Genomic DNA, 13,188 nt, shown 5'->3' with positions numbered 1-13,188 from the left:
GTGTATTTCAGAAATTTTGGATTTTATTTTCTGGTACCTGACTGTTCCTATACATTCACTTTTTTTCTCATAAATTGTTAAGCCTTTCTTTTTCAATTGTAGGACTTGTTTATATATCAAGAAAATCAGCTCTTTTATGTAGTGTACTTTACAAATATCTTCCCTGTTTGATGTTTAACTTTTGACTTTACAATGCAATTTATTTTTATCAGGTGGAATAATTTTGTTTCATTGTAGGAAAATATATCAATGCCTTTGCCTTTGTCATGAGTATTGAGGTTTGTCATACTTAGATAATCCTTCCCAAAATATTATTGCTATTTTTAATTATCTCATATTTTCTTCTAGCAATTCTGTTTTTTTAACTTATTTGATCCAATTTGCCTCTGGACATTTTGTAAGCTGTTAAAAGAATTAGTCTCCTGGCCGGGCGCGGTGGCTCACGCCTGTAATCCTAGCACTCTGGGAGGCCGAGGCGGGCGGATCGTTGGAGCTCAGGAGTTCGAGACCAGCCTGAGCAAGAGCGAGACCCAGTCTCTACTAAAAAAATAGAAAGAAATTATATGGACAGCTAAATATATATATAGAAAAAATTAGCCGGGCATAGTGGCGCATGCCTGTAGTCCCAGCTACCCGGGAGGCTGAGGCAGGAGGATCGCTTAAGCCCAGGAGTTTGAGGTTGCTGTGAGCTAGGCTGATGCCACGGCACTCATTCTAGCCTGGGCAACAGAGTGAGACTCTGTCTCAAAAAAAAAAAAAAAAAAAAGAATTAGTCTCCTACTTAAAATCACCATAAAGACTGGACAAAACATATAAAGCAACTATTTTCAGGCATTAGAAAACAACTAATGCAGGGCTATGATCTTTGCAATATAGAAAAGAACTCAGTAGGAGTCACATATTTGCCCTGATATTCTCTCTAAAAGTGCTTCCCAAACTGCAGCGAGAGAAACAATTCCAAACAAAGAATGTGTATTTTGCTGGACAATGGAGATATTGGTATCTGTTGATGCTAAGGTGTCTGGTATTTGGGACCAGGATCCCAAAGGAGGAGGAAGCTACAAAGAATCTATGTAAAAACTCTCTGCAGGCCGCTGGCCAAATCCTAAACTGCACATCACAAGGCAAGATTCTGGAAGGATTAGCATGCAGGGAACAGTAATGTGGATACTGGAGTTCCTGAGGTAAAAAATGAATGCAGTGAAATCAGTCAGAAAACTATTGTCAGTTGTTCATTCCCAGGGGAATGGTGGATTGGAGAAGTATTAAAGACATTTTAAGACATTTTTAGAAGGCATAAATGACAGGATTTGTAGGTCATTGAATTAAGTAATGAGAGAGAAGAAAGAGGCAAGGAAAATTCTCAGATTTATTATTCAAGCATGAATGGTATTGTCATTAACTGCAGTGGGGAACACTGAAACTTTTGGGAGGGAGGATGATGAGTTCTGTTTTGGACATACTGACTTTGAGTTGGTTGTGAAATATTTGCTTTGAGATGTTTAGTAAGCAGTGTTTATAAGGATTAGACGCTATGAGTGACATGTGGCATAGAAAAACTATTTGGAGTCCCAGGATACATATGGTAATCAAAATCATAGGAGTAGATGGAACTGTTTACTAAGAGAGTATAGAGTGAGAAAATGTCATGCCAATATTTAAGGACTGTTAGCAGAAGGTAAGGTAGGCGGGGGAACCTAAGAAGGAGTAGCCAGATAGGTAGGAGAAAAAAGCAGAAGAGTATGGTATCATAGGAGACATGGGGGAAAATGTTTTTAGAAGGATAAAGTAGTCTAAAATTTCAAATTATAAGAGGTCAAGCAAAGTAAGAACTTAAAAATTATCAGATGTAGAGAGAGGTTCATTGATAAACATACAAAGAGTCATTTCTGGGGAATAGGAGAGACTGATGCCAGATTGGAATGAATTGAAAACAGGAAACTGACGAACTGGAAATAGTGTAATCAGCTTGTTCAAGACATTTAGTTGTGAGAGGTAAGAAAGAGGTAGCTGCACAAAGAATAAGATGAAGGCGTTTTGTTGTTTTTATTTAGTTTTATTTTTAAAATGGGAAAGATATGAGCATATTTAAATGAAGGACCTAATACAAAATGAAAGTAATTCTTTATGCAGAATAAAGGCAGAGTATATGTAATTAAGGATACAATCCCTGAGAAGATAGATGGGTATAGGAGGAATTAGCCTCAAAAAGAGGGAGGTTCAGTTCTTCAGTTGTGTTAGAAAGGAAAGAGAGTTGGGGTAGGTATATTTGCTGTATTTAAGAACAGGAAATTTCCCAAGTTCCACTCTAAAAGCTATTATTTTTCTCAGTGAAGTAGGACAGATCATGTCCTGAGAATACAGGAGGAGATAGTCGAGCTGGAATTTTTAGGTTTGGGAGGGTTTGAAATAGTTATTGTGGAAAATGAGAGAGGAAGCTGACTGGGGAACCATGGAGGGATTCTCTACCTAGTTTAATGATTTTTCTGTAGCAGTACTCAGCAGCCCTGAAGTAGGAATGGAGCATGTAGACAGTAGGATTCCTTCATTTTTTCCAATGCTGGGGTTTTGTCAGGTGGATATGAAGGAAAATACTATCAGAGTTTCAGATTTTGTCCAGAGAATATGTGAAGCAATGGACCTAAGCTGGGTGAGGAAGAGACAATTGGATGGGTAGGGAGAAAATAGGAGAGAAAATAGACTTGAAGTACCAGTGAAATTAATGAATAAGTGTGGCAAGAGTAAGTGACCTGGAAGGATAGGAGGCTGTGGTCAGTGAGTGAATTGTCTGGTTTTGTAAGTCCAGAGGTGGAGCAGTTTTAGGGGATAACAAGATTCAGAGTATAGCTATAAAATGACAGTTATGGAGTATTGGGAAGGGTATTGATGGTGACAACATCCAGTAACAGAGACACCAAGGTATTGAATGAATTATCAATATGAATGTTGTAATCAACTAGGTCCCAAATTCTGAGACAGTGGCAAAATTTTGACTGAAAAAGAAGATGATACCTCAGATGCCAAAGTCTTCAGTGAATAAATAAGGAGGTATGCTTAGAAGGTAGATGACTCTCTTGAAAAGGATCAGAGAATGGTACAGCTAAATAGTATCAACCTCAAAGGAGCTTTGTCATCATTTAACTGTGATCCACAGTGCTTTAGATGCTGGATGTGCAGGTGAAGGGAAGAGACCTGGCCCATGGAGTTTTACAGAAAGTGATGTAAGATAGCTTTGCACATACAGAAATAATTTGAGGGTGGAAAACAACAAGGTCCATACTTTCTTTGACTTTGAATAGGCCCAGGAAGTAGTCATGGAGTTTTTGACAAAGGCAAATATATAAGATGTGTCAGAAGGAGAGCCAGATAGGATCTCTAACTAAATTATCCTCCTTGCTGCTTCTTGTGTTATATTTTTCTCAAACTTACTGGAATAGATTCTTTAAGTCTTCTTGGAAAACCTATAGATCTTCTATATACAAACCAGAAGCCAGTGTTGTGATATATAGAAGTAGTGAAAGTGAAAGGGGTTGGTGGTGGTCTAGTTGTTCTGGCTGTATGAAATAGAAAAGTCAACATCTGTTTGATGTGCTTTGGCTATTGTTCCATGAACAATGAACAGACTATGTGAATCTGGATGGAGAACTTTGAAGAATTGCCTACAAATTATAATTACTATATTGTCAATCTGTGGGGCTGGATTATATCCTTGATTAACAAGGTGGTAGCGGATATGGGTCTAGTGTAGGCAAAGAAAGTTTTCACCACTACCAGAATTGTGCTGTCATTCTGGAAGACTGTATATCTATTACAAAGTTTGAATAATGGTCTTCTAGTAGATTTGGGGTTGGAAATGGGTATAGTTGCCTGTTAAGCCATCCAAGCTACATATCCTTATCTAGGACCTGTACACATGCCTTATAGGAGGCATTGTACTGAAGGTATGGCCAGATATGAGGCCAAGAAAAGTTCTAGAGGAAGATGTTCAGAGTCTTGACTCGGCCTCAGTGAACCACTGAGCTGCTGCTTAGAAAAAGCAAATAACCAAAAATAGAGTATTTCATCTGTTGCTGGGGCAGCTATGAAATTTCAATGGACTTTGCTGGCTGTAGATACTTACCTGTTGTTTCCTCTTAATCTGGTCCAATAATTCCAATTGCAGTTGGGAGTTGTACTGCAGATTCAGATTTGAGTTAATTTAGATTCAACTTCTTAGAAACTGAGAACTAAAGGAAGATTGACATAGGAGAATATTAGCCTGACATTTCTGGCTATCTAATATAAATAATGATTATGAAATTTAAATCTTCGAAAAAAAGGACTCATTCTAACACAGTGTGGGTTTATTTATTTTTATTTGTATATGTATACATTTATGTATTTGTTTATTTGCCTTCCCAGAGTTGTTCTAAGCTACAGTTATCAGATGTTATGATCACAGGGTGATTGACCTATGCTCTAGGTCTCAAAAGCAGTTTTTTTTAGTGAGTAGCTTTTTGCGTAAGTACAAGGACAGAGGGCCCCCATCCCTGGAGTCTGAGGAGGGGATAAACTCTGCTTTTGTGTTGGAGGCATGTGTTTCAGTGATAAGGGCTCAGGGCAGGAAAAGTAGACAAGGGTACAACTAAAGGTGACTAGATCAATTCTTGAATTTCTGGAAAGCTGGTGCTCTGGCTAGGTTCTAAACAAAATTCATTTCTTCCTTGAAATGGTTTGGTAGGAGAACAGTGAAATTGGCGAAATGATATATGATCTGCAAATAACTACTGGATAAATAACTGCAAATAACCAGAGACCTCTGGATGTTCCTGATGGACTTCAGTGCTCACAATTCAAGGGTATCAGATACCTTATTGGGTATTACCAAAACCTCTGATTAAATATGTCTCAGAAATTTGACATTTAGGTTTTTGAATATATATTTCTTAGGTTTGACCATTCTTCTAGATGGCCCAGTGTGGCCTAAACAAGGACTTATATGCCTAATGTTTATTTTTATAGCTTCCAACTGCACACTAGGTAAATAGGCAATCCTGTTTAAATGACCAAGATTAGTGATCTCCCCCATTCAAAAGTATCTTTTCTCTACATGTCTTCTTTTTTTTTTTATCCTAGATCCTTTATATAAATTTCCCAATTTATATCTACTTTGGGGCTTTTTTCTTTAGTTACCTCTAATTTCTTACTCTCTTCAGCTCTGTATAATGGATGAAATCAACTTTGTAAAATTCATTTATACTTATTTGCTTGTTTATGTATTTATGCATTTTTATATAGACCTCAAAATAATCCATGCAGCTGAGTTTTTGAGACAATAAGCATTTCAGGATTTTGTAAACTCTTCAAATGATTATATCATTTCTATAAAACTTTTTATAAATTTGTACCAACTAGAAAGCAATTAATTATAAAACATCCTATATCATCTACTTTTAAAGGATACATTCTATTACAAACTTACAATGAAAGAAGCTTTAAAACCCATTATTTATATTTCAATTATAATTCTTTTTTTCAATGACATGGGATTAGTTTCAGAAGAGACTGTTTTCTGGGGGAACAAAAGGGAAAGATTGCATCTTTAATTTATGTACTTAAGTCCATATTCTTAATTAAATCACCTTTAAACTAATTAAAGATTAAAAATTATATTATTTAAATATCATTAAAAACTTGAAACATCTCTAACTAAATGTTTTCTGCTTTTTTGCAGAGGAGCACTGACCAGAAGACCTTATACACCAGGAAGAATTTGTACTAACTGTGACACAAATGACAGATGTACAGATTTTCTATGCAGTAAGATAAAGAAAATAACTTAAGCGTGAAAAGAAAAAAATCCATAATGCATTGGACTACACGGAAAAGGAAGTTCTTTTTGTTGTTGTTGTTGTTGTTGTTGTTGAGACAGAGTCTCTCTCTGTTGCCCAGGCTAGAGTGCCATGGCATCAGCCTAGCTCATAGCAACCTCAAACTCCCGGGCTCAAGCAATCCTTCTGCCTCAGTCTCCCGAGTAGCTGGGACTACAGGCTTGTGCCACCATGCCAGGCTAATTTTTCTATATATTTCTAGTTGTCTGGCTAATTTCTTTCTATTTTTAGTAGAGACAGGGTCTCGCTCTTGCTGAGGCTGGTCTTGAACTTGTGACCTCAAGTAATCCTCCCACCTCGGCCTCCCAGAGTGCTAGGATTATAGGCATGAGCCAGTGCACCCGGCTGGAAAAGGAAGTTCTTAAACACTAGTTTCTTTTTTTGTTGTTTGTTTGTTTGTTTGTTTGTTTTTATTTCAGCTCATCATGGGGATATATAAGTTCAGGTTATATACATCGTCCATGTCCCGGCCATCCCCCCTGAGTCAGAGCCTCAAGCGTGTTCATTCTCCAGACAGTGCGCCTGGCACTCACCATGTAGTCATACCTCCATCCCCTCCCCCCACCCCCCACCTCCCAGAGTCAGCACCTTCAAGCATGACCATTCCCCAGACGGTGCACAACGCACTCATCATGTAGGCATACACCCATCCCCTCCCCCCACCCCCCATCTCAGTCTGATATCCAATTGGTATCCTTCCCTGATGTGCATTTAGGTGATGATCAGGGAAACCAATTTTCTGGTGAGTACATGTGATGCTTGTTTTTCCATTCTTTGGATACTTCACTTAATATAATGGGTTCCAGCTCTCTCCAGGAGAACCAAAGAGATGTCGTATCACCGTTATTTCTTATAGCTGAGTAATACTCCATGGTATACATATACCACAGTTTACTAATCCATTCGTGGATTGATGGGCACTTGGGTTGTTTCCACATCTTTGCAATTATGAATTGTGCTGCTATAAACATTCGGGTACAGGTGTCTTTGTTATAGAATGACTTTTGTTCTTCTGGGTAGATGCCCAATAATGGGATTGCTGGATCGAATGGTAGGTCTACTTGAATCTGTTTAAGGTATCTCCATAATGCTTTCTACAGGGGTTGCACTAGTTTGCAGTCCCAGCAGCAGTGTATGAGTGTTCCTGTCTCTCCACATCCATGCCAACATGTGTTGTTTTGGGACTTTTTGATAAAGGCCATTCTCACCGGAGTTAAGTGATATCTCATTGTGGTTTTGATTTGCATTTCCCTGATGATTAGGGATGTTGAGCATTTTTTCATATGTTTGTTAGCCATTCTTATATCTTCTTTTGAAAAATTTCTATTCATATCCTTTGCCCACTTTTTGATAGGGTTGTTTGATTTTTTCTTGCTGATTTTCCTGAGTTCTAAATAGATTCTTGTTATCAGACCTTTATCTGATGTGTAGTATGTGAAAATTTTTTCCCATTCTGTAGGCTGTCTGTTTATTTTCGTGACTGTTTCTTTGGCTGTGCAGAAGCTTTTTAATTTAATCAGGTCCCACTCGTTTATTGTTGTTGTTGCTGTGATTGCCTTAGGGGTTTTCTTCATAAATTCTTTGCCTAGACCAATGTCTGTAAGAGTCTTTCCTACATTTTCTTCTAGAATTCTAATAGTTTCCCACCTAAGATTTAAGTCTGTTATCCACCGTGATTTGATTTTTGTAAACACTAGGTTTTTATTGTTATGGTTATATTGTTCCTTTGATCAGAATACTATTCTCAAAAAGGAGAGTTAACACTATATCATCTTTAGATTTTTCTGAACTGCAGAGCTTTTTCTCCTCTCCCTTACTCTTATTCCTACCCCTAGGGACATACCAGAGTGTCAGGAAGAAGGAATGAGAACTAATAGTTATACCATAAAAAGGCTTCACAGTTAATTCCTGAAACAGCAGCCTACTTGACAATGACTGCTTTAAAGGATAGGCTATTCTAAAATATTTATAAAGAGAAAAAAAATTAACAAATATTTAATAGCCTTTTTTTTAGTTTTTCTCCAAAAAAACTAAAATCTCCTACAAATATGCAGAAAGTAAAAAGTAGACAACATGTTTGATTAAATTTTTCTTTTAGTTTTTCCAAACATAAGAGCATATACTCCAAAAGTATAACTATACAATGCTTAGAGGAATCTGGTAGAGGATAAATTCAGACAGTAAGTAAATATCATATTATACTTTCGTACTGAAAAAAAACAAACTAGTGGGCATTCTCATCATAACACCACCGCTGGGGTGAATCCTCCATAACATTTCTGCTTTTGCTTTATTTGAATCAAGATGCAAGGTCTTGCTCTTAGAGGCAGCCAAGTGTGATATGTTAGATCCTAAACAGGATAACAAGGGATCCATACAAGGTACAATGGGTATGGGGAAAGAGCCTAAGCAGGATGAGGAAGCTTTCCACACAGAAGTGTGGCCGCATATGGGAAGTCAGAGCCCTCATGAAATGAAGTGAGCATCCATACATGAGGTCTGGCTTGGGGTATCAGAGCCAGAGCAGGATGAAGGGATGCCCATACAGGGTGGCTCAGCATGTGGTATCTGCCCAAGCAAGGTGAGGAAGGTATCAACATGGAGTGGGGAGGGGGAAGCCTGGCATAGGGTATGCTGAAGGAGAATGAGGAGAAGAATCACATATAGGTGTGGCCTGACAGGAGGTTTCAGACCCTAAGCAGGTAAAGGGGACATCAGTGTTTAGGGGCAGCCTTACACAAAGCATCAGAGTTCACATTAGGTGAAGAAGGCTTTAATGTGGGGAAGATGACCTGGCATAAGTGGAATCAGAGTCTTAGTGGGGTAAGAAGGGAATCCACACATTGGAGAACCCCAGAACTGGGGAATTTATTTCCTGAAAACTATCATTATCTCATTGGGCTAGACAATTAAAAACATTTAATACCAGGCCATAGAGTTAACTTTGCCATCTGGGAAATAAAGAGCAACTGAAAGCTTCTAAAAATAAGAATTAAGTGAGGAAAGTGAGTAGATTCATAAGATGAATTTGGAGTGATCAGAAGAGAAAAAAATAGGTGAAAATAAGAGATGTTGTAGAATTCTAGAATGTCAGAGCTGGATCAATCTTTATAAGATTTGTAAGTGACTTATATAAGGTGACACAATGATTTTGAGACAGAATTAGTATTAGAATCTATATCTCCTCACTTCTGTATTTCCATACTCTCTCTGGCAGATCAGGCTGACTTTTACTAAAAGAGAATATATTATAGTCTATAATTGGCCCCTGATTGTGTGTGGGGTGGGGGAAACATCAAAGATGATGGCATGATGCCTGAGAACTAGGAGAATAGTGGCACTATTGTTGCAAAAATTATCTAATTTTCCAGAGAAAGAAGAAGTGTTATATGATTCTTTATGGACTTTCTTTTTCTTTCTAGGTAATACAGATCGTGACCAAGCCACATGTATGTATTGTCCTTTATTTCTTGAACAATTTAACTACTTTATGTGAAATCCAGCTTTCAATTGCTTCTTTATTTACAGATTACCGATTTTGGTATCCAAAGTGGGAATATCCCCGGCCAATTGTGTGTGATCCACTGTGCATATTTATTTTATTACTGAGAATGGTATGTTTTGTGCTATGTGTCATAATTGTTTTGTTAGTACAGCCTTATTTTCCAAATATCATATTGGAACAACAGATATTTACCCCTGAGGAATCTGATACAGAGAAGGAAAACAAGGATATGAAGGAGGATGAAGAGAAAGAAAAAAAGGAGGAGGAGAAATAAGAGAAAATCGAAAGGGGGAAAGAAGCGAAATGAGTGGGGGAAAAAAGATGTACCTTAAGTCAAAAGTATAATACCAAAAAAAGCTAAAAAAAAAAAACACTGAGCTTTAACAAGAAAGAAAATATGCAAACCACTATTGCATGCATAACTTTGCATATTCCCTTCTCTTTTCTGTACTTATTCAACAAATTTAAACTTGAAAAATAAAGAAACAAACAAAAATATGTATAGTAAGTATTAAGGTGAGATCTTCAACACTAAGAACAGGTAAAGATGTGCTAATAGAAAAACTACAAAATATTTGACCAGTCTAACTAATCCTATGATTTAACTATGGCATCCTTATAAAGGAGGGAATTTCCTCTAAATATGTTTCTATCTCTGTGCTTTAAATATTTTTTTAAATGAGTTAATAAGCTTCCTGAGAATTAAATAAGATTATTCGTGTAAGAACATTCCAAGTTCAGAACAAACATTGAGTAAACATTTGGGGTTTTTAAAATTTTTATTATTACTATCATAGTTGTTATTGGTGGTAGTGGTATTTTCCATGTGATATCAAGGCATCTAATATCATTATTTATCTTTGTGGTGTATGTTTTTGGAATGGTTTAAGTGGTACCTGTACATCCTGTTAGGAGATAAATTTATTATTTCTACTTCATGTTCAATATTTTATTAAAGACTTGCTGTAATTTGTTGCCACCCAATGCTAATAACTACTTGTGATTGAGCAATCTGGCTGCTTCCAAATCTATATGGTAAAATAAATCAATTTTTAAAAAGTTATTTACTTGTAGTTGTTCAATATGTACAGTAAAAGTTCATAAATTAGTAAGATATGTTAACTACTTACCACTGATAATACTAATAAATGAACTGAATAAAAATACCTAGCATAGCAAAATATGTCAAATGGTATATAAACTCTATATTTATTCATTCTATTGTTCTTTTTTTGGTATCAATGTTATATTAAAAGCCTGTTCTTAAATGGCGCAAGATGAGAATTATACAAAAAAAGCCCTGAGCTATACTCTTGGATTTGAGAGTTTCTGGTTTATTTATTTATTTGTTTGTTTCATCTGCTTTGTTTTATGTTTTTCAAGAACTGTGGCTTTTATAGATTAAAATTTTCTGTTTCTATAAAGTCAGCCTCTTTTCTATGCAGCCTCCTGAGAAAAAGCCTTAGAGAAAAGAGCTGGTTCTCCACAGTGATTTTATTTATTATTATTACTGTACATTTGTATTCTACTTAATAGCTTCCACAGCACTTTCACGTAAGTATTTTATACTCAAAATCACCCTGTGGAGCTGGTATTGCCTCCATTTTTTAAATGAGACAACTGACCTCAGATTTGTGAAATGGTTCAACCGAGGACTGAGAACAAATTAACTTCTAAACATTTTGATGCTTTTGTAAGTTATTATAAATTCTTCGTGATACCATGTTTAATTCCAACATATGACTAGCTTATTATATATCTGTATGCCTAAATTCTAATCTACTTTTCTACATGTTCTCTAGGTAATTTCATGGAATATTATGATTACTATATAGGCCAATAGTTCTTAACTGGGGGCAATTTCAACCCACTCGCCTGCAGGGCATTTGGAACTATCTGGAAACATTTTTGATTGTCATGACTAGGGAGGTGCTGCAGGTATCTAGTGGGTGGAGGGCACGAATGCTGCTAAACATTCTACAATATACAGAACAGTCCCCCATAGCAAATATTTATCCAGTCCAAAATGTCAGTAGTTGCAAAGATGAAAAATTCTGCTGAAGGCTTATTTCTATCCTGGAGACGTGTAAATTATGGATGCTTTGGATATGGTATTAAATTTCCTTAAACTTCCTTTTTTTCTGAAAATTATTCTCCTGGTCTCTCTCACATCCCCCTCACCTTTCCATACCCACATGATTACCATGGAAGCAGTCATTTTGTTATTGTGATTCTGTCTCCCTAGTTCTAGAATAGTCCTCTGACCATAGCGAGGCCCAATTATAGTCTTTGGTTTAGGAAAATAGATATTCAAAATAGATTTTCCTTGGTGACTAAAGTTTTAAAATGTAAAGCACTGAGGCTATTTAGCAGACTTCATGGAAAGAAAGAATGAAATACAAATAGAGAAACAATGAAAGGCTATTATCCCTCATGCCTAGTTTTATCCCAACCTTACACACGAACTGTTTTTTTTTTTCCAGAATATTCTCTATTATCCATCCAATAAGTTTTTCTTTTTCCTGAGGTTATTTTGAGTTGGATTTCTTTAACTAGTTCAATTGACAGAACATGCTTACTATAGAGTTATTTTATTAAATTTTTCATTGTTCTGAAATAACATGAACAATAGTGGCACTCCAGTATCTGGATGCTCTTCATATCACCATATGGTTAAAAACAGAGTGTCTTCTTAAGTTTTGTTTCCCAAGCCCTTGTTTTAGACATTCTGTCTAGCTCAGCTCTCCCAGAACTCAAATGCCATATGTGCCTAGAATCTTAATTTTAATTTTAATTTTTATTACACAGGTTGGCCCCTTCAACTAGCCTAGGCGATTATTAGCACATGAATACCAGAAGTATTTGGGGAAATTACCTTCTTCTGTTTTCATGGCACTGAGTTCAGGAATATACTTTGACCAGGATTTTCTGGCCTTGATAGTTTGGAGTGATAGATAAGCATTTGGTCCATGCTTTAAAGTACTGTGTATTCTATTCTACACTGTAAAACTCCGAGACCATTGAAATACTCATGGCCCTAGTGTAACAGAGGGAATGGACTGAAAGAAACAGCAAAAATATTTTCTGTCTCTTGTTTTAAAGAGATGTTTTAATCCTGCACTCTTTTTTAAGAACTAAAACCTGCATCCCTACCTCAGGCCACTGGTTGGGAGGAGCAGAGGAATGTCCTTTATTCTTTGTGCTACAGAAGATGGCTAAACAGGAACTCTCCTGGCAGAGGTCTGAGTGGAGGTCAGGAGATTGTCTTCCCTGGAGATGGGACAGATCAAAATCATCAAATGTAGTTGAACAACAATTGCCTGAAGCTGAATGGCCTCCCTTTAAAAGCTCTGTATTTCTGCTTATTATTAGGATGATGGCATTTCAGACATGAGTCTCCATTTTCCTCCTTTGCCACCAAAGTAATAAACTTCTCTTTCCTTCTCCTGAACCCATTTGTTCTCGTTCTTCTGATGCACCCTCAAGGACAAGTGCCAATCTTTTGGTAACACTGGTGAAGTAATCTCTGGCAAGTGTCTAGATTACATACGAGAATAATCCATCATATGATTAGGCCTGACATTCTTTTGTGTTGTTTATATAGTAAAACCTGTTTGATGTCCTCAAGTGTTTGTGCCTATCCATCAATCTATATCCATTGTCATTTAGCAGTTATGCAGAATGGCAGCCAAAGGAAATGACACAGAGGACTCTATATCCAATATGGATAAATCTGTGTGGGGAAAACTCTGGTATAATAGAGAGGATATGTGATATCCTCTTTATTATTCCAACAATGATACCATGTTGATT

The 13,188-nt window shown here is 36.7% G+C and overlaps 1 protein-coding gene across 1 annotated transcript in view; it reads left to right on the top strand.

Annotated features, from left to right (window-relative positions):
- The window catches only part of GLIPR1L2 (GLIPR1 like 2), a 31,550-nt gene extending 21,112 nt beyond the window's left edge, over nucleotides 1-10,438 (top strand). The window contains exons 4-6 of the mRNA XM_045553349.1: nucleotides 5,714-5,799; nucleotides 9,293-9,319; nucleotides 9,399-10,438. Of these exons, the coding sequence (XP_045409305.1) occupies nucleotides 5,714-5,799; nucleotides 9,293-9,319; nucleotides 9,399-9,649 (364 nt within the window). The 3' untranslated portion in view covers nucleotides 9,650-10,438. The remainder of the gene's footprint in view (nucleotides 1-5,713; nucleotides 5,800-9,292; nucleotides 9,320-9,398) is intronic.
- Nucleotides 10,439-13,188: the final 2,750 nt, after the last annotated feature.

This window comes from Lemur catta, chromosome 6 (genome assembly GCF_020740605.2).
Source record: "Lemur catta isolate mLemCat1 chromosome 6, mLemCat1.pri, whole genome shotgun sequence".
Classification (NCBI taxonomy): domain Eukaryota; kingdom Metazoa; phylum Chordata; class Mammalia; order Primates; family Lemuridae; genus Lemur; species Lemur catta.
The sequence above is the reverse complement of the archived record's forward strand: the minus strand, read 5'-3'. Positions and strand labels throughout refer to the sequence as shown.